Source organism: Lithobates pipiens, unplaced genomic scaffold (assembly GCF_037356315.1).
Source record: "Lithobates pipiens isolate NorthernLeopardFrog02 unplaced genomic scaffold, aLitPip1_a1.2 Scaffold_30, whole genome shotgun sequence".
Taxonomy (NCBI): domain Eukaryota; kingdom Metazoa; phylum Chordata; class Amphibia; order Anura; family Ranidae; genus Lithobates; species Lithobates pipiens.
In genome coordinates, this window is record NW_027507791.1 from 103,213,555 (window position 1) to 103,236,414 (window position 22,860).

The 22,860-nt window shown below is 42.5% G+C and overlaps 1 protein-coding gene across 1 annotated transcript in view; it reads left to right on the forward strand.

Moving 5' to 3' along the window:
* PRORP (protein only RNase P catalytic subunit) overlaps positions 1-22,860 on the forward strand; it is a 137,164-nt gene that overhangs the window by 76,676 nt on the left and 37,628 nt on the right. The window contains exon 4 of the mRNA XM_077464711.1: positions 6,439-6,546. Coding sequence (XP_077320837.1) covers positions 6,439-6,546 — 108 coding nt within the window. The remainder of the gene's footprint in view (positions 1-6,438; positions 6,547-22,860) is intronic.

The following is a 22,860-nucleotide window of genomic DNA, read 5'->3' on the forward strand; positions in this document are numbered from 1 at the left end:
CCTCAACCGCTAAACGGGGGGCCGCGGAGCAGCCTTATTAATTTCTGCCCTAATGAATACATTAATTTTACTTGGCCATTACCCATGTTCTACTTGCTTACCAGGGCTTAAACTACATTTCCATGGGCCCCATCATGTCAACAGAGAGGCCTAGGAGAGGAGTGACTTTTTTTCAGTGCCAGGGAATAGTCAGTGCCCCTGTTCCGCTGCAGCTTGGGGGGGGGTTTGAAGGTGTCATTGGGGGCCCCGTCGGGAAGGATGTATGGGGGCCCATGATTTCTGACAACAGCCCTGATTTTGGTAGCTTGGTGGTCTAATGGCCAAGAGCCGGGTGAACATCAACTGGACAGGTTGGAAAACTTGTCCCAGTAACTATTTTTATCCCCACGGATGACTGACAGTACAGTATGAAGTGCTGTAGGGAGAAACCTCTGATTGCATTGTAGGACACAGGATATTGAGTGGTTTATTAACCACTTGCCGACCACTGCACAAACATTTACGTTGACAGAATGGCACGGACAGGCAAATGGGTGTACAGGTACGTTCCTCTAAATTTGTCGCTGTGTGGTCAGGTGTGTGACCCTGATGGGAGCTTCATGAGTGTGATCACGGGTCCCGCGGATTTTTACAGTAATCAATGCAATTTTTTAGCACTGATCGCTGTAAAAATGACAGTGGTCCCAAAAATGTTTCAAAATTGTCCGATGTGTCCGCCATTATGCCGCAGTCATGATAAAAATCACAAATCGCCGCCATTACTAGTAAAAAAAAAAATATATTAATAGAAATGCCATAAAACTATCCCCTATTTTGTAGATGCTATAACTTTTGCTCAAACAAGTCAATAAACGCTTATTGAATTTTTTTTTTCTTTTTACAAAAATATGTAGAAGAATACGTATTGGCCTAAAATGAGGAAAAAAAAATGTTTTTTTATATATATTTTGGGGATATTTATTATAGCAAAAAGTAAAAAAAATTATGTTTTTTTTTTCAAAATTTTCTGTGAGTTGATCACATAACACCAAAAGAAAGCTCTATTTGTGGGTAAAAAAAGGACGTCAGTTTTGTTTGGGAGCCACGTCGCATGGCCGCGCAATTGTCAGTTAAAGCGACGCAGTGCCGAATCGCAAAGAGTGCTCTGGTCTTTGGCCAGCCAAATGGTCCGGGGCTTAAGTGGTTAAAGAACAACTATGGTCAAAATGAAAAAAATCAGTATGTGATGTAAATCTGTAATCTGTTAAATATGTCTCTGCTTCCTCTTTCTCTGAATGCTTCTGTTGTCACCTTTTTGCATGGTGCTTCTCTGTATAGACTACAATGTGTCGTCCTGACATCATTGGGGGAGTTGCTCCTTCATCTTGGGCATTACAAACATTTCCCCAAGGCTCTGCCCACTCCCACCTATGTCCCATCTAGGCTCCGCCCACTCCTTCCTATCTCTACTGAGCTTGTCACCTCTGATCATGCAGACTGTTTTACATAACACACACCCAGCTATTGATTGACAGATGGGCGTGTTATGTAAAATAGACTGGGTGTTTCGTTGCATATGGCAACCCATCACAGTTGGCTAACCGCTAAACTGCGCATGCATAATGCCGTCGTATGTGTTCCACCACTGAGGCCAAGGTTCAAGCCCCACCATCCAAGTGGACATAGAGTTTAAATATATTTATGGCAAGCGAGGCCACGCCCAAAGTGTGGAAAGGCCGAGCCCGCAAGGGGCCCTCTGTTGGACCACATATGGCGGTGTCTTGCATGCACACTCCAGTGGGTAGCAAAATGTGATGGGTAGCCAGATGTGACATGACATGGGCATGATACAAGACATAAGGACTCATGGGAAATGTAGTTACATGTGGAAGATGCAGAAGCTAGCTCAGTGAAAGGAAATGACATGCTAGCTCTGCTGAACCCCTCCCACCATTACTAGAATTATCAAGCAGGAGGAATGATTAGGGCCGTGGCTCTCAACTCCTGTCCTCAGGACCCACGAACAGGACAAATTTGAAGTATTACCCAGTTATCTTACAAACCTGGCCTGTTAGTAGGTCATGAGAACAGGAGTTGGGAACCACTGGATTAGGGAGATTAGAGACCACAATTGCATCTAAATGGTAGGAAAATCATAAACTAGTTTATTATGTTTATTACCATGTGCAGCTTTGAGGTATTTATAGAAGGGTTTATTACAATGAGCATGCTTCCTTTTAGTTGTACTTTAACCACTTGCCGACCAGCCGGCGCAGTTTTACTGCGGCAGAATGGCACAACGACGTTATGTAAAATCACTTCGCCCTGCGCCCACTGCTCGACCCCGGAGCCATTGCAAGTGCCCGACAGTTGCGACGGCCACCGTGCTTCGCGATCGGTCGTGACACAATCAAGAACCGGGATCTGTGTGTACACACACAGATCCAGGTTCTCTGAGGGGAGAAGAGACTGATTGTTTGTGTATACAAAGTATTAACAGCGATCTGTCGTCTCCCCTAGACAGTGCCATCCCCTTTCAGTTAGAACACAGAGAGGGAACACAGTTAACCCCTTGATCGCCCCCTAGTGTTAACCCCTTACCTGCCAGTGACATTTTTACAGTAATCAGTGCATTTTTATAGCACTGATCACTGTATAAATGCCAATGGTCCCAAAAATGTGTCTGATGTGCCCGCCATAATGTCACAGTCCCAATAAAAATCGGCGCCATTACTAGTAAAAAAATAATAATAATAAAAATGCTATAAATCTATCCCCTATTTTGTAGACGCTATAACTTTTGCGCATACCAATCAATATACACATATTGTGATTTTTATTACCAAGAATATGTAGAAGAATACATATCGGCCTAAACTGAGAAAAAAATAGCTTTTTCTTTTTTTTTTTTTCTTTTTTTTAAATGGGGATATTTATTATTTTAAAAAGTACAAAATATTGTGTTTTTTTTTTTTTTGTATTTTTTTTCAAAATGGTCGCTTTTTTTGGTTTATAGTGCAAAAAATAAAAACCGCAGAGGTGATCAAATACCACCAAAAGAAAGCTTTATTAGTGGTACAAAAAGAATGTCAATTTTGATTGGGTTCAGCGCTGCATGACTGCGCACTTGTCAGTTAAAGCGACGCAGTGCTGTATCACAACGCCCGGTCATTCAACAGCCAAATCTTCCAGAGGTTGAAGCGGTTAAGAAACGTCTGCTGGGGATATTGCTTCAACCACTTACAGACTACCCGCCACAGTTTTACGGCAACTGTTTGAAGAAGGATATCGTTGTTATGGCAGTAGCTAGCTGCCAGAACCCTGGTATCCCCTTCTTCAGCGGGCGGTCCGCTACAAGATAAAAGTGGTCTCTGCGGCGGATTTGCCACAAGATCACTTTTATTGGTGGTGTGAGAGGGGCCCCGTCGCCGCAATCTGGTGCCCTCTGCCACTTACCAGAGCTGTGTTTTTTTTTTTGTTTTTTTTTAAACAGTGTAAAAATAAAAGGTAAAATTAATAATAATACATTTTTTTTTTCTTTTTAAACGTGCCCCGTCCCGCCGAGCTCGCGTGCGGAAGCTAACGCATATGTGAGTAGCGCCCGCATATGAAAACGGTGTTCAAACGACACGTGTGAGGTATCGCCACGATTGGTAGAGCGAGAGCAATAATTTGCCTATGGAGATTTTTAAGGGTAAAAGTTTGTCGCCATTCCACGAGTGGGCGCAATTTTGAAGCGTGACATGTTGGGTATCAATTTACTCGGTATAACATTATCTTTCACAATATAAAACAAATTGGGCTAATTTTACTGCTGTCTTATTTTTTTATAAAAAAACGTGAGTTTTTTTCCAAAATAAAGTGCTCTTGTACGACCGCTGCACAAATATGGTGTGAAAAAAAGTATTGCAATGACCGCCATTTTATTCTCTGTTTGGGGGTTTTAAGTAATTTTCTAGCATAAAAAACTGTTTTAAACATGTAAACACCAAAATCTCAAAACCGGGGTAATCCTTAAGTGGTTAATGGGTGACCGGAGAGATAAGTAGTTACTTTCTCTTTTTTTACAGGGCAGTGCTTAACCACTTGACATCCACGCTATGGCCGAATGACGGCCACAGCGCGGATGTGAATTCCTGGGAAGCCGCCATTTGACGGCCTCCCCTGTGCACGCTCCCTGCGCACGCCCTACAGGTTACTGAGACTCGAGTGATCACCAATCCGAGTAAGGGGCCGGTCCCAGCCCCTGACCATGTGATCAGCTGTCAGCCAATGACAACTGATCACATGATCAAAACAAAAGCTTGGTGACAGCAGAGAAGAAAAAAAAGCCGACCACGGGCTCATCTTAATGGGACATCGGTCCTGAAACAGAAGAGGCAGTTATGCCTCATTTATGCCATCTGAAAGTGCCCACAAATGCCACCTGTCAATGCCCACCAGTGGTGCCAATCAGTGCCACCTAGAAGTGCTGCCTATCAGTGTAACCAATCAGTGCCCATCACTGCCACCTATCCGTGCCCATCAGTGTCAACCTCATCAGTGTACATCAATGACAGACAAAAATTACCCGTTTTTAAAATTTTAGAACAAAATAAAAAAAAATATTTTTTTTTTTTTTATTCAGTCTTTTTACATTTTTTTTTAACAAAAAAGAAAAATCATACAGATGATCAAATACCACCAAAAGAAAGCTCTATTTTGGGGGAAAAAAAATTATATTTGGGTACAGTGTTGTATGACGGTGCAATTGTCATTCAAAGTGCATCAGTGCTGAAAGCTGAAAATTTGGTCTGGATAGGAGAGGGGGGGGGGGGGGGGGGTTTAAGTGCTCAGTAAGCAAGTGGTTAAGGGCAAGAAATGAGATAGGGGGTCAGTACATCAGGACTGATCGATTTTTCAGATATATCCCGTTGTTTGTGGACAAAAAAAATCCAGCTGTAAAATAATACTACCGAAGGAAAGCTCTAGTTGAGTGACAGCTCTAAAAGCTGAAAATTGGCCTGGGTAGGAAGCAGGTAAAAGTGTCCGATTTATTGAAGTGATTAAAATGCCAACATCTTCTGCACACCAGCTTCAATTTAAAATCAACCTGACAGTAGCAACATGGGCTACTAAAAAGGGTCAGAGTAGAGCCGCGTACACACGGGCGGACTGTATGGCCAACTTAGTCCGTCGAAACACATTTCAGCGGACAGTCCGCTCGTGTGTGGGCTTCAGCGGACTTTTTCAGCGTGCAGTCTGGTGGACTAAGTATTTTGGAATTTCCGTAATACTGTCCGTCATACTTTGGTTTCAGCGGACAATCCGCTCGTCAGTAGGCTAGTTCGACGGACTAAGAATGGCGCATGCTCAGAAAGGATTTACACGGCGAAAGGTTGCATTGCTGTGTATTGGACTTCCTATTTCTAGTCCCGTCGTACGTGCTGTACACGTCATCGCGCAAGCTTTCGACGGACTGTTTGTGCATCCGTGTGTGTGTACATTAGTGCAGGATGGGGCAAGTTTTTTTTTTTTTTTTCTTTCTTTTTTTAAGAACACAACCAGTTTTATGCAATTATTGGTCTCAGTTATGGAAGTCGGGAGTGCTGACTTTACTTCCTGACTATTTGCTCTTCATCAGTTGCTCGGTATGGAAACCAAAGGATCAGTATGACAGCCAGACAATTATTTGTTTAGATCAGCAAAGGCTGCTTGCTGATTTTTCTTATGACCGGTTTTCTTTGGGCCCATTTGGACTGCGTGCTGTGCAGGCCTATGCTCTGGGTAACATATTTAGTGAATTAACTGCAATAACACAGCCCATTCATTTTAAATAAGTTGCCAACATGCTACAACACAGGTTTAAATGGAGCTGCATCATTTTTTTATTTTATTTTTTTCAATTAAGTGCACGATAACGCACAGATGATTCACATTTGTGTGCTGTGGGGTGCTGAAACACGCGCGTTGTGGTCTGCGGACAAATAGCACTGCAAAACGCCACGACCAGTCGCATGTATAGTCTCCCATTTCTCGCACTTCAGTATTGTGCGGAAAAATGCATAGGTTTGAATGGAATCTTAAAATACAATACAATTGAAAGTCTGCTTGGCTGGCAGCCCCCACCCCATAAAGCATAAATAGCTTAAAACGCATGTCAACAAAGTTTTTACATAACAATTACAGAACTGAATTTTAGTGGGATTTCCCAGCTTTCCCTGGAGGCAGCAGGGAGGCACGCTGCCAATGCCTCTTGGATTCCTCTGAGGCCAGGCTGGGGTAAGTTATTTTTTTTATTCTAAATTGTTTTTAAAAGATATTTTATTTAGAAAGGCGTGGTAAAAAGGGGAGTTTGGATTTTCGAATTTTCAGCTTAGCTCGGTGACATATAAACAACCCCCCCCCCCCCCCTTGCTCAGAGCACATGATAAATTAAATTTTTGTCATATAATGTCTGTTTTTGTTTTTTTATTCTAGGAATTGCAGGCATTTCTTGAGTTTGTGAATTCCCGGCCCCCGTATGACCTTGTGGTAGATGGGCTGAATGTGGCATACAATTCCAAAACATACCTTTGTTCAAAGGCTGTAAGTAATAAATGACTATAATCATGATGATCTGTGAGATATTTGTTTGTGTAGACCTAAAGGGTAACTCCACTTTTGTGGGGGGGGGGGATAGTAAAGAAAAAAAGAAAAATCAATATAGCGTACATAATTGCGACTCAAGTCCTGTTGCAATTGAACGTCATTAAAAATCACCCTGCCTTTTCAATCGTCAGTGCTGTAATATTCTGTAAAATGCAATGCAAGATGGCTACCTGGAGGTGTTCCGTGTACAGATGATGTACAGAACTGCCCCTGAAAATTTCATTTCTTGCTTGTGTGATTGGCTTACTGATTTTCCCAGAAGTCTGTGCTAAGATGCAAGTCATATTTTTTTTAAATCCCCCTGCAACGAAAAATGTCATTTTTTAGTGGGATATGCCAAAAGATGGGATGCAGACCCTGCAACTTTCCTCATTAGAACTCTGCAAGTGCAGCAGCTGATTGATAAAATATAAAACCACTCCCATACAGATTCAGTCTGAATATGGACACAGACTAACCAACAGCTATTTTCTCAGAGTAACAAAAGGTAGGTCTGCAACAAAGTTTGTTAAAATCCCTTGCCCAAAGATCACCCAGAAGAGACTGTTTTTTCTTACCAAAAGTGGAGTTACTCTTTAAACATTATAGAATATTTATCATGTATACACATCAGTAGAAAATGCCATTTTAAGCCCCCCCCCCCCCCCCCCCCCGCATATCCATGTGATCAGATGGGATGCATGAAGGCATATCATGCCGTGCATTAATGTACAATGTGTCGAGGATGCTCTTTTATTTGAATATGCCGCCAATACTCCAAAATAAACCAGAAATAGTACCTGAACCATTTTTCAGGGTAGCTGATACCTTGTTGTGGCGCAGTAGAACACAGGCGGAGAGATCAGCTGCAGGAGAGCACAGACAATACAGGGGACTAGTCCTTTCCTCTCTGCTTCCAAGGTGTGGGCACAGCATCTGGAGGGTAGATCATCTTTAGGCAGAGAGAGGTTGAAGGGGTTGTAAAGGCAGAAGGTTTATTATCTTAATGCATTTGATGCATTAAGATAAAAAGCTTTCTGTTTGCAGCAGCCCCCCTAATACTCACCAGAGCCCCCTCTCTATCCAACGATGTTCACGAGTCCCTCTGCCGTCCGGGACTCTCCCTCCTGATAGGCTGAGACACAGCAGTGGCGCCATTGCCTCCCGCTGCTGTCAATCAAGTCAGTTAGCCAATCAGGAGAAAGTTGGCAGGGTCGAACCGCAGCTCCGTGTCTGAATGGACATACGGCGCTGCAGCTCTGGTGCCCCCATAGCAAGCTGCTTGTTGTGGGGGCACTCAACAGGAGGGAGGGGCCAGGAGCAATGAACAGGGACCCGAGAAGAGGATCAGGGCTGCCCTGTGCAAATCTACTGCACAGAGCAGGTAAGTATAACATGTTTGTTTATTTTAAACGAGACTTTACAATCACTTTAAAGTGTTACTAAACCAAGGACTCTGCATTCACTATATCTGGTCTCCCAACAGTACGCAGAAAAATGTAAATGCAATTATTTTAGTAAATATAAACTGCTAAATACCTTTTCTCATCAGCAGTGTATAGCAGTCTTGTGACTTCTATCAGTGACCGGCCGAGCACTGGTTAAAGCTTGTATGAGTTTTTATTCTCCTCTGACTGTCCTATGAAGCACACCAAACTGAGCATGTCCAGAGTGCCCCCAAGACTCTCTACTATCAGGAGATGAATTGTGGACTGTGGATAGAAGGGAGGATCAGAAATAACAGGATCAAATGGCCTTTTTACACAATGCAGAGAATTTATTTTACTGTTGTGGGTTTAGTAACACTTTAAGGCTTCATGTTCACATAGCCTACTTAGACCCGCGGTAAAACTCAAAACGCGCCAAAGTCGTGCTGCGATTTTACCGCGCTTTTGTGGCCGGTGGTCAAAACGTTCCTATCCTGAGCGTGAATCTTCCACGTTCAGTAGAGAGAGGTTGAAGCTCCCCTAACTGCAGCAGCTCTTAAACTCTAGTGAAAGTCTATCTGTACACATGGGCTTTTAGGCTGCATTCACACCTGAGCGTATCGTTTTCAAGCAGAAAATCGTGCAAATTTACCGCGATTTTGCGGCGGTTTTTGCAGTGTTTTTTACCGCAATTCGCTGCGTTTTTTACGGCGATTTTCCATGATTTTCTGCAGGGTAAAAGGTCACCAATGTTAAAAGAAGAAAAACGCCCAAATCTGCTCAATTCGAGTGACAAAAAAGGGTCCGGAACTTGTTTGAGCTTCAGGCGTTCGGCTTCAGGCAACATGGAGTGGATGTGTGAACCATCTCCATTGAGAATAATAGATTTTTTCCCCTCTAGCGTTTTGTAGCTTCAGGCTTCAAGCTACAAAACGCTCAGGTGTGAATGGGGTCTTATGGGGTTGAGATTAGGAGCTTTGGCAAAAAAAAAAGGCAAAAGCTCCAAAACTCAAGTTTAGGAGCTGTAAGTTATGTGAAGCCTTAGTGAAGCTGACTCATTTGCAATGCTCCCTCTAGTGGTACACCTGCTAATTTCTATATTTAACATAATAAAAAAATAAGGAAAATCAAGCATGTAAAAAAAAAAAAAAAAAACACTATAGGCGGTGTACATTTCGGCTAACACTATAAAAATTTCCAGTTTGTGGTTTGCCTTACCTGCAATCATTGACTGTGTCAGCTGTATATATACAGAACGTGGGAAAGGTAAATGTGGTTTTTATATGTTTTTCACAAAGAAACCACATATAAAATGCCTCTTTTGTATGCAAATTTTGCCAACTTGTATGCAGAGTGAACCACCATGGTATATGAATGTATGTGCCTATGACATAAGTAGAGTATTACACACAAGCAATGTTTTATGTTTCTCAATGTTCGAATGTGCTGATGCCATTGCTTTTTATTTGACAAAGTCAGCACTTGCAGATAAGTGTGTGAGGCATTCAGATGTGCATCCTCTATCAGATCAGAATTAGATTCAGTGAGAACTTGCTAAAGCAGTTTGAAAATTCCTGCTGCTGCCCTTCTTCATACTACATTCACATCATCTCCTGCACGCCACATAATGTTTCAGAGCCATCTCACAGTAGAATGTCTTATTCTAGCTGTATAAATAGGAAATAATCTCTAATGCCCCATACGCACGATCGGACATTCCGACCACAAAATCCATAGTTTTTTTCCGATGGGTTTTGGCCGAAACTAGTCTTGCATGCACACAGTCGCACAAAGTTGTCGAAAAATCCGATGGTTCGGAACGAGGTGACGTTCTTAACATACGACGGGACTAAGTAGAGGCCAGTAGCCGATAGCTTTCGTCTCCAATTATTTTCTGAGCATGCGTGGCACTTTGTGCGTCGGAATTCTCTACATGCGATCGGAAAAAGTCTGATCGGATTTTGTTGTCGGAAAATTTTAAATCCAGCTCTCAAATTTTTTCTGTCTGAAATTCCGACAGAAAAAGTCCGATAGAGCCCACACACGATCGGATTTTCTGACAACATAATCCTATCAGACTTTTTCCGCCTGAATTTCCGACCGTGTGTACGGGGCATTAGAATTTATATGAGATACAGCGCTAGCAAACACAACATAAGTGAAATTAAAAACTGTTTATTAGTAATAAAGGTGAAAGTCCATATAAAGTGACTGATGTGCTCCAAAATTTTCAAGATGTACCACAACACCCCCTCCTGTGTCCCCACTTACCGCATAGGATGGACCCCCAGCTTTTCAGTCTAGGGGTCGCTTCAGGCTTAATAGTGATGGCCAAGAGTGGCATCTTTGACATCAAATCATATGTTAAGGATACTCAGCATGAATAACAGGTACCTGAAATGAAAGGGAGGAACCAATAGTGAAATACCACTTTGAAGGATTTATTGTGCATAAAAATGAATACTTTCAAGAAGCAAGATAAAATCGGGCATAAAACATGGAGCCAAGTACAAAAAATGCAGTTGGTGGCGTGCGTTCCGCGATACGGGAAGTGACGTCAATAGTAACTGAAAAATACGTCTACGCGTTTTACCCTCCCACAGGGCATCATCAAGGACCTAATTTCTGGTTAGCTGAGCCATCTTTAAATACAGAGGGAGAAACACCTCTTTGCATTGTGGCCCTGTGGGAGAGTGAAACGCGTAGAAGTAATTTCTTTGACTTTACATAATGACCGCCACAAAACCAGCAGTTACTACTTTAAAAGTAATTTGTACAGCCTTTTGGGAAAAAAAACATATCCGCTAAAGTATTGCTGAACTTTCCAAAAATGTTATACTAACCCCACATTTAAGTAAAACTCCACTTTTGCTAAAGCAAAGCAAAAATGATATATTTCAGCAGCTGCAGTTTGGTAGCCTGGAAACCTTCCATACACTGTCCATGTACAGATTTCCGCCAGAAGTCTCCTTTTCTGCTACTGTTGTTTGCTCACTTTTTTAGAGGAGATTAATTACAGGCATCCTTGGAAACGAGAGTGTCACTTTTGCTGAGATACTTTGTGTGGGGGACCCTTACATGTCTAAGGCTGGCCATAGATGGTTCGAATCTTGGCCAATTCAGCAGTGAGCAAACAACAGTAGCAGAAAAAGGAGACTTATGGCGGAAATCTGTACATGGACAGTGTATGGAAGGTTTCCAGGCTACCAAACTGCAGCTGCTGAAATATATCATTTGCCGCAGCTACACTGCTTTGTTAGAAAGGATACAGCTTTTCTGATCAGCAATATAGGATTTCTAAGGTGATGTAATTGAAGGCAGACCCATCTACTAAGCAGTCACTTTGATCAAAGGACATCGAAAGAATGCTCCCCCCCCCCCCCAAAAAAAAAAGGATCCATGAAGAATTTGAAAGATTTTCTAAAATCTCTGCAAAAATTGCCTGGAGGAGTTTTGTTTTCCCAACATAACTATAGATCGTTTTAGTTTCACTGTAACCTTTTATTTTCTGAACTTGTGAAATCGTAGAACTTCTAAGATCTTTTTTACTAAGCACACCTGACTTTGCATTCTATTAATGTAACATTGCAGAGCTAACACAACGTGCTATTCGATGATCGGATTCCGATGATTAATTGTTATGAAAATGTCCAGTTACTCTAGTAACAGGCGGTTGTTCTGCAGCATTCCATTCTGTGCGTGTCAAGTCCCGGTCTCTTTACATGGATGATGTGTGACTTGTGTCAGACGTCAGTACCAAGACAATACCTGTACAGAAGAGATCAGCCGTGTTGTAATGTAAAGTCGGGGAAGGGAATCCCCACACGCAATCATTTGATCACCGTTTCAGCATTATGCAATTGGATTTAATAAATGTGAACAAACCTCGGATGTTTACTTTCAGGGATTGTTCGATTATTGCTCATAATATGATCATACACATCAAGGACATGATCGGTATAGTCAAACAAGGCCCCAGCTGTGCTTTTGGCTTTTTTTGTTGCTATGAACAATCATTTTCCTTTTGGAAATTTTTATAATTTTTGTATCAAAAAAAGAAGACAAATAGGAGTTTTAAACCAGAGGATTGCAAGTAGTTGGAAACTAAAAATATACAAAAGGGTGGGGTGTCTAACAAAATCTACATGCACAGGACACTTTATTGGGTACACCTTGCTAGTACCGGGTTGGACCCCCTCTTGCCTTCAGAACTGCCTTAATTCTTGTGGCATAGATTCAACAAGATGGAAACCTTCCTCAGAGATTTTGGTGCATATTGAGATGATCGCATCAAACCGTTGCTGCAGATTTGTCGGCTGCACACCCATGATGCGAGTCTCCCGTTTCACCAAATCTCAAATGTCCGCAGTGGATCACTTTCAGAGGAGCAGCTATGTTGGCCACACGTGAACAGTCCCCTTAGGCTTCTCTTTATACCCGTCTACCCATACAGGTTTGGGAAGGAGGGAGGGTATCGCAATGTGTGGCTAATAATTCAGTACTTAAAGCAACCCTTTCCTTTTGCAATGATCACAGAAAACAGCTGCCAAATATGGAGTATTGGGCTTATACAACCAATCCATGTAGAAAAGCCCCGCTCCAGCCTCCAGTGTCCCCTGAGAACCAGCTATCCTCCTCACTGGGCACCAACATGTTCAATCTCACTCCTCACAGAGAATGTAAAGTCAGACCGCACATCAGACGCCTGTCATGGGCCACAGCTTCCTTCATACGCCCCTTGGTAGAAAGGGAGATTTTTGCTTTAATGTTGACCTTACACAAAATAGAAATCTGCATTGGTTTGCTTGCTTAGATGTCACATTCTGCGCAATGGGATCATGCACTGGTGGAGTGGATTATACTGGAAATGCACTGGTGGAGTGGATTATTAAAGCCTTACAAACCACTTTGACCTACAGGTCCAAGAAATATCTCCTAAACCTATACGGTTTAGGAGATATTTACCCGAAGACAGCCACCGCTGGCGCACTGGGCAGACCGCAGATCGCGGTGATATGCCGCGAGTGTCGGCTCCCATGCGCATGCGCGGGAGTAACGTCATTGCGGCTTTGGCGAATCACAGCGCTGGAAGTCGCTCCGGGATCCATGGCAGCGGGGAAGAAAAAGACAGAGGACCGCTTCGGGGGCTTCGTTCTCAGGCAAGTTATTCATAATGAGCTAGTATGCTATGCATACTAGCTCATTATGCCTTTGCCTTGCAGGGTGTGTTTTTTATTTTATTTATTTTTTCCCTTTACTTCCTCTTTAAGGAAATGCACTGGTGGATTGGATTATTAAGGAAATGCACTGGTGGAGTGGATTATTAAGGAAATGCACTGGTGGAGTGGATTAGGAAGAAAATGCACTGGTGGAGTGGATTAGAAAGTAAATTCACTGGGGGAGTGGATTATACTGGAAATGCACTGGTGGAGTGGATTATACTGGAAATGCGCTGGTAGAGTGGATTAGAAAGTAAATGCACTCGTGGAGTGGATTAGAAAGTAAATGCACTCGTGGAGTGGATTAGGAAGGAAATGCACTGGTGGAGTGGATTAGGAAGGAAATGCACTGGTGGAGTGGATTAGAAAGTAAATTCACTGGGGGAGTGGATTATACTGGAAATGCACTGGGGGAGTGGATTATACTGGAAATGCACTGGTGGAGTGGATTATACTGGAAATGCGCTGGTAGAGTGGATTAGAAAGTAAATGCACTCGTGGAGTGGATTAGAAAGTAAATGCACTCGTGGAGTGGATTAGAAAGTAAATGCACTCGTGGAGTGGATTAGGAAGGAAATGCACTGGTGGAGTGGATTAGGAAGGAAATGCACTGGTGGAGTGGATTAGAAAGTAAATTCACTGGGGGAGTGGATTATACTGGAAATGCACTGGGGGAGTGGATTATACTGGAAATGCACTGGGGGAGTGGATTATACTGGAAATGCACTGGGGGAGTGGATTATACTGGAAATGCACTGGGGGAGTGGATTATACTGGAAATGCACTGGTGGAGTGGATTATACTGGAAATGCACTGGGGGAGTGGATTATACTGGAAATGCACTGGTGGAGTGGATTATACTGGAAATGCGCTGGTAGAGTGGATTAGAAAGTAAATGCACTCGTGGAGTGGATTAGAAAGTAAATGCACTCGTGGAGTGGATTAGAAAGTAAATGCACTCGTGGAGTGGATTAGGAAGGAAATGCACTGGTGGAGTGGATTAGGAAGGAAATGCACTGGTGGAGTGGATTAGAAAGTAAATTCACTGGGGGAGTGGATTATACTGGAAATGCACTGGGGGAGTGGATTATACTGGAAATGCACTGGGGGAGTGGATTATACTGGAAATGCACTGGGGGAGTGGATTATACTGAAAATGCACTGGGGGAGTGGATTATACTGGAAATGCACTGGTGGAGTGGATTATACTGGAAATGCACTGGGGGAGTGGATTATACTGGAAATGCACTGGTGGAGTGGATTAGGAAGGAAATGCACTGGTGGAGTGGATTAGGAAGGAAATGCACTGGTGGAGTGGATTAGGAAGGAAATGCACTGGTGGAGTGGATTGGGAAGGAAATGCACTGTGGAGTGGATTAGGAAGGAAATGCACTCGTGAAGGGGATTAGGAAGGAAATGCACTGGTGGAGTGGATTATACTGGAAATGCACTCGTGAAGGGGATTAGGAAGGAAATGCACTGGTGGAGTGGATTAGGAAGGAAATGCACTAGTGGAGTGGATTAGGAAGGAAATGTTACGTGTATGTGAAATGGAAAAGTGTCCTTTTTAATAAAAATGTAAGGTTCGCTTTCCTGCCATTCTCCCCCCACCAAACATAATAAAAAATAATAATAAAAAAAACCTGAAAAATAAAGCATTGCATAATAAATGGGTAAAAATTATACCTTAGCCCCTTCCAGGATACATGGGGTCGTGTCTCAAAATCCACCAAGAATGCCCTTCAGCGTATTGCAGGAGCTCATTCTTGAGTGATATTGAGCACTCAGAAAGCAGCATTAAGGTGCAGCTCCAACACCAGCGCCTCCTGGAAGTTGGGAGCCAGGTTGAGTTTTTTTTTTGCATTTTTCTTTTGTCAAATCTTTCTAAAAACTTTTTTTAACCTGTTGCCGCCTGCGTAACGCATGTGCAGCGGCAGAAGGGTAGGCTTTAATGTGCCGAGAGAGTGGTCTCAGTATGGCGACCAAGCTGGCAAAGATGGCTCTTGGTCCCACTCATGATTGGTAGCTGGTGGGACTGACTCCCGATTATGTGACCACTGTGACAGCCAATCACAATGGTCAAATTATCCCCCCCCCCCCCAGCCATTCAGAATCTTTTAAAGGGATGCTGGGGTGGGTGAAAAGGGTTAATCTTATTCTGTTTGGTGGGTGGGGGGACTGGTATACTTTAACCTCCTAATGCAAGGCAAGGTTTACACATGCTTGCAGTGCTTGTCGCCCCTCTGAAAAGCAATCTGGATGAAGCACTCATCATTCAGAGGCATTTGCCATGCAGTGAGGAGATGATATGCCACCTTCTCAGTACCTGTTTTAACCCTGTAAATGCTGTACAACCACATGCCACCCGTAATAATTGCATTTGCCTGCCAGGGTAGTTACGGCACAGCCACACTAACTTGAACATGATGGTGTGGAGGGGGGGAAAGGGGGGGTGTTTCCGATTTTAAAAGTGAATGGAAAGCTCAAGAGCCACCTGATCACTTTTACGGGGTTCTCAAAGGGGTCCCTTCCCCCACATGCAGTGGTTCCCAGGCTCTCCCATTCCACCCAGGAAACTGCTTCCTCGGGGGAACACCAGTGACTAATCCTCGGGGAACTCCTTTGACTAATGACTCCAGAAGTCACACTGTCATTAGTCAAGAATGTAGCTGTTCAAACTCAATCTGTGTTTGAATAGTTGCATTGGAGGGTAGAGGAAACATTGGCGGTCTAAAAGACCCCAGTGCCTCCATAGGGAGTACCTGTCCTGTGCCAGTGCTATTGCATAGGGGGCTTATTAGCCTTCTTGTGATAGCAATAAAGATAAAAAATATGTAAAAAGTGTAAATTAAAATAAATAAAATGTGCATAAAATATATAATATAAAAAAAAAAAAATTCAAGCACCCCCATTACCACCGCACACAGCCCATATAAAAAGTGCAGCATGGGGGGGGGGGCACATACATAAACATCAGTTGCTCCACACGTGTGAGGTATCGCTGCGAATATTGGAGTAAGAGCAGTAATCCTTGGCCCATAATTCAGGGCTAACTCCAAACTGATAATCTGTAAAAGTTTGTAAAGCATCGCCTATAGAGAATTTTGTGTACCTTCGTTTTTTTTTTTGTTTTGTTTTTTTTTTGTGATTCCACAGGCGTGCAAAATTTTAAGACTTGACATATATGGTATCTATTTACTTAACATAACCCCATCTTTTATATCTTACCAAAAATTGGAAACAATAGTGTGTTTGCACTAAAATTCCTTTTGCTGCATTTTTCCCTGAAGGTATGCATTTGATAAATGGCTGCGCAAATATGCAACATCAATCTCAACCACCACCATTTTATCCTACAGGGAGAAATATAAAATTTGCATTTTTTACTAGAACGGCCAGCAAACTTGGGAATTTTACTGGCCGTTCTAGTAAAAAATGCAAATTTACCATGCCTGTAAAAAATGAAAAAATTGCTCCAGTAGACAAGTGATTAATGGGGGGGGGGGGGAGACCATAAAACCATGGCTTAGCCCCCCTAATTTTATTGCCCGCCCCCCATGTGTAAAGGAGCCCTTAAAGACATTTTCTCTGTATATGTCAATCAGATTTCTAACATGAAATATCCCTACCTTGCTCCTGTAAACACACGACTGTTTATATAATAAATATATATTTCAGGATGTCAACATTTTTAATAATTTTAGACAGGTATATTCCCTAGTTACATTTTCTGTCGGTTACCATTATGTTATTCACAGTGTCATTGTGATTCACTGTTCTGGATCTATCAGGGTGGAGTTTGGAATGGTTTTTGTGCAATTTTGCAACACGCCCTTGGTTAACCTTATAAAGTTAAGTGTGTACACACCATGGCAACCGTACAGGACGTACAGCCTTTCCTATCAGGGAATTTCCAGAATTGGAACACTCACAGTTTGAAGTTATCTTAAACTGTAACAGATTACGTTGAAACCATACCAAGTTAATACAACTTGTATTTAAATGCTTACTATCTATTTCAGTTTCTAAAGTGGGGAAAAAAATGTAGGTCACTACCCAACAAATTATCTACAAAGCCTCTAATGTACTGAAAGTGTAGTTACTCTAGGCTTTAAATGTACAGGCTTTAAATAGTCCCTGTCACCGTCCTAAAAATCCCTTACACTGTCCTAAAAATCCCTGTCACCGTCCTAAAAATCCCTTACACCGTCCTAAAAATCCCTTACACTGTCCTAAAAATCCCTGTCACCATCCTAAAAATCCCTGTCACCATCCTAAAAATCCCTTACACCGTCCTAAAAATCCCTGTCACCGTCCTAAAAATCCCTTACACTGTCCTAAAAATCCTTTACACTGTCCTAAAAATTCCTGTCACCATCCTAAAAATCCCTGTCACCGTCCTAAAAATCCCTGTCACCGTCCTAAAAATCCCTGTCACCATCCTAAAAATCCCTGTCACCGTCCTAAAAATCCCTGTCACCGTCCTAAAAATCCCTGTCACTGTCCTAAAAATCCCTGTCACCGTCCTAAAAATCCCTTACACAGTCCTAAAAATCCCTTACACCGTCCTTAAAATCCCTTACACCATCCTAAAAATCCCTTACACCGTCCTAAAAATCCCTTACACAGTCCTAAAAATCCCTTACACCGTCCTTAAAATCCCTGTCACCATCCTAAAAATCCCTTACACTGTCCTAAAAATCCCTGTCACCGTCCTGAACAATTGCAGGTAAAAGCACAGAAAAGTATTACTTGCAGTTACATAGTCTGATTGAAAAGGACACAAGTCCATCTAGTTCGACCAATAAGGCCTCTTGCACATGATACTCCTGTTTGAGCATCTATTTTTTCTGCTTTTTTTTTTTTTTTTTATGCATTTGCATGAATTTTTGCCTATATGCGTTTGCGCAATTTTGCAAAAACATATTCTCACGTTCTCGTTCTTTACAATATGTAAATGCCCATATTCGTGTATTCGCATGCATGAGACGTAAATTACTGACCAAAATAGCAGATTTTTCTATTATTAATTTTTTTACTGAAGAATGCACAGCGTTTGTTTACGCATCTGTGTGCATAGGCACATTACAATTAATGGGCTGCATCTGATATTCCCTGGATCAACTTTACCTATAAATGTTAGTATCCAGTTATGTTATGTACATTTAGGAAAGAATCCAGGTGAATAACATGTATAAAATGTAATTACATATATTGCTATGGGGGGATTTTTGCTGAAATGAATAGTCCATCATCGGGGTATCTGTCAACTCTGAGATCCTATTAAATGACCAATACCCTAAAACATATAGAGAAGCACATACCAAAAGGTCAGAATATGATAGATTAAAGGAGATCCCCTATCAAAATAAAAGGCACAGCTCAGCTTGTGCACTTGCAATTTATCATAAGGACCCTTTCACACTGCCCTGGACAGCTGCTGCACACTAAACCGCAGCTGTTTAGAAAGTGTCAGCTGTCCGTTCCAGCTACAGAGAGCCAGCAGTAGGGGGCAGTGTGATTCTCATTTCAGCGCAACAATCTTTATTTGAAGTGCACAAAAGGGACAATTGAATTATGCCACTTTGCAGCAGTGCAGTGCGTTGCTCTGCTGTACAGTGACCTGCGGCTTGTCTTGTACACTGCAATAAAAATCAGCATGTCTGCATTTTATTACAGCTCGCAACACCACACCTCTGTTTAGGACACAACTGTCTTAGTGGTGACCTGCATTCACCCAGTTGGGTAACACCCAGGTCATTGTGTGTGTGTACAGGACCTAATTGTGAGCTAGATTGATTTTCTTTAATTCCACCATGAGCGGAAGGCATAAAAATGCTTAATCACCCCATCAACACAGTCAGTGTTGATGGGGGGGCATGCCTCTCACAGCCTGGGTACCTTCCTGACATGCTGAATACAATGATTACTGCTAGCGGCCATAGCCACTGGCAGTAATTGCATTTGAAACATTCAAAAAAAATCTGGCAGGCTGGTTTTACCCAAGACGATCGATGGACCAACTAGGGAACAATCAGCCTGGCCATACATGGATTGGCTTAAGTCTCTAGTTAGGCGACAATGGGGGAGGGCAGTTGACTTGCAATGCATTGGATGCAATAGCTTGTTTGTGTCCCTTTCACACACACAAGCCATTTTCAGACTGGGGTGGTTTGTATATGGTTTGTACACATAACACTTCCAGAAAAATACATTTTCTGCATGTGTGATTATCCCACAGCTGCACAGAGCTGGAAGTCCAGTTGGAGGCATCCCTTGCAAATGGAGTTTCATTTTTTTCTGAGATGCTTTCTAATGTTTCAGCAAAATGTATGCAGATCCTTCTTCTTTTCTTATCAGAGGACATTCATACCACAACAGTTGAGCTGCACTGATCTGCATAGATTAATGCAGGCTCAAGGCAAGGACACATAGAAAACAATTGTTTTCGATTTCCTCTATTCCCACCATAATGCTGCATTCAGGTGGGTTGGAGTGCATTGAATAAAAATGCAGACATTCTCCATTTTTACATAAAACACAGCGCCTTGCCATACTGCGGGTGAGTGTTTTTTGTTTTTGTTTTTTTATTTATTATTAAGGACGGTCTCAGGCATATTTGCAAACTCCACGTGCTCGCCAGGAAGCTGACACTGCGCAGCGCTAATCGCAGGTAGTGAGACATTTCCTGATCTGTGCAGCAACGGATTGGGAAGTGTCTCACTGCCTGTGATTGGCGCTGCGCAGTGCCGGCTTCCTGGCGGGCACATGGAGTTGACATGAGAAAGAAAACAACTTCTTAGAACAGAGAAAGTAAAATTCTACAATCCTTGACAATTATGAAGTGAAAGTGAAGTGAAATTCAAATGAATCCTTGGGGACATACGTTTTTTTTTTTTTTTTAATTGGCTAAACTATTATATTCCCTGGATGTGTAATGGATAAAGAATGTATTGTATGGATGACGGGTACACTTTAATATTAAGCAATTATGGTAGTGTACACAATGAGGTTTTAGCTGCGTCATTGTGCACCTATCCCACGCACAAGGAGCAGATGGTGATTTTGCCAAGTGTTTCCTGTAATATTGATTATTGCACACTTTCTTTACATAGGCTGGCTCACCTGGCACAAAACTAGTTTATTAAGCAACACTGCTGTGTTATTCTACATACAAACCAGTTGACTGTTGCTACAGCTCCCTTTCATTGGTTTGTGGTCTAAAGTTGTCTTGACTTCAACTTTATAATTAGTCAGGTCCAAATTAAAAAACAAGATCTAGGCACATTTTAGATTTGTGGAGCTTTTTTTGATTTATTGTTGTCCCTGTTGGGGAGATTTCTCCCCATGTCCTGTGTGGTAAACTGGTGTTAGCCAGACAGGAAGTGAAGGGGAATTTTCATTAAGGGATATATTACAGTGGTTCTAAGCCCTGGACATTTATTTTAGTGTTGGATAGAGGGGAGATGGACTAGAACACCTGTCAGTTATTATTGCGGTCTGTGCCCCTGTTGAGGAAATTCACCCTCTCTATTTGTCCTGTTTAATATTATCATTGAAAGAAAAAGAAAATCCCAAATTTTGGCTTAAAGTAGGGGTCGGTTCACACAGGGGCAACACGACTTTCAACACGACTTTTGGAGGCAACTTGGACACGACTTGGGGCGACTTACAACACGACTTTAAGTCGCCCCAGGCCAGGCGACTTTTGCTGTGACCAATCAGAGAATGAGCTCTCAAGGGGGAACTCCACGGCAAAAAAAAAAAACGGCATGGGTTCCTCCTCCGAGAGCATACCAGGCCCTTAGGTCTGGTATGGATTTTAAGGGGAACCCCCTACGCCGAAAAAATGGCGTGGGGGTCCCCCCAGATCCATACCATACCCTTATCCGAGCATGCTATCTGGCCGGCCAGGAAAGGGGGTGGGGACGAGCGAGGCCCCCCCCCTGAGCCGCACCAGTCCGCGTGCCCTCAACATGGGGGGTGCCTTGGGGAAGGGGGAGCCGCGCCCCCCCCCCCACCCCAAAGCACCTTGTCCCCATGTTGATGAGGACAAGGGCCTCTTCCCGACAACCCTGGTCATTGGTTGTCGGGGTCTGCGGGCAGTGGGCTTATCGGAATCCGGGAGCCCCCTTTAATAAGGGGGCCCCCGGATCCCAGCCCCCCACCCTATGTGAATGAGTATAGGGTACAATGTACCCCTACCCATTCACCTGTGGAATTTTTTTTTTTTTAAACACAACACACAAGGGTTCAAATAGTTGAAGACCACAGATATACATGTAAAACTTATGTAGGGAGATTTGTTTCATTCCTGTGTATCATCTGAGACTGTTCACTTCACTGGGTATATGTGAGGGTTTATAACCATATCTTTAATTTGCAGGGATTTCCTCTCGCTTCCTGTTTTGTCTATGGGACAGTAAGTGAAGATAAATCTCCCCAATGGGACAAAGAAAGCAAAAAATAAACCTTACAGGAGTTATATTCTCTCCGTAAATTTTCTTTTATCTCTGTACATTTTCTTTTATCTCCGTACATTTTCTTTTATCTCCGTACATTTTCTTTTATCTCCGTACATTTTCTTTTCTTATTACGTTTCTCGCACGATTCTCCCATCATTGATTAGAAAATCGTTCGTTTTTCTAAAAATTTCCAACATGTCCGATTCCTCAAATTTTATTTCCGCACGAAAATCGGCTGTTGCTGCTGCCCACTAATGGTGCGAAATTCATACGAAAATTCTTAGATACGATTTTCGAAAGAAAATTCTTTCGAAATTCGAACCGTGTATGGCCGGCATAAGGCTGGGTTCACACTGGAACAAGCAGCGGCTCACAGCAGGAGTCCGGTGCATCTCGATTCACCGTTTCAGTCCCGATTTCAGCCTGAATTTTGGGCTGAATTTGGACCTGAAACTGACCTTCCTCAGATGTCTCTTGATATAAAACGTGTTTAAATGGGCCCTGCTGATGTCATTGCGTGATCCATAACCATATATTTTCAAAGCGCTTGATCCACTTTCTAAATGTGAGTGTTTCCAATTTTTTATAAATTTTTATGTTTATATGGATTCAAACTATGTGGAGTATTTTCTTTTTTGGTCATGCCACTATGAACACTTGAGAGGATTTAGTCTGACAAGTTGGCCGCTCCTGAGGACTGCTTCTCTGTGATATCTTCTGACCAATTGGACCATCCTGATTTGGAACCCAGATGCGGAGGTCCCATATATTGGTGTTTACACCACATGCCTTGTTGACTCATTGAGCATATGCCCATTTGAGTCTCCTTACTCCGGTAAGCCTCCATACTTATCGGCGGGGGTTTTATTGTCTGTGTCTTCACTTCCACACTGATTGCACGTGGAATCCCCTTTCTGGCTATATAGTTTTCCTCACTGGACTGTTGTATTCATGGTTTAAAAACCTTTATATGATGGCACATAGACTTTAGTTTGGGTGTGAATTTCACATCAATTTTTTATTGTTTTATTTTGTGTTTTTTTTTTTTTCACATTCACAGTGGTGTAGTGGGTAGCACTCTCACCTAGCAGTAAAAAAAAAAAAGGGTTGCTGGTTCGTAGACACTACCTGTCTGGAGTTTGCATGTTCTCCCTGTGCCTG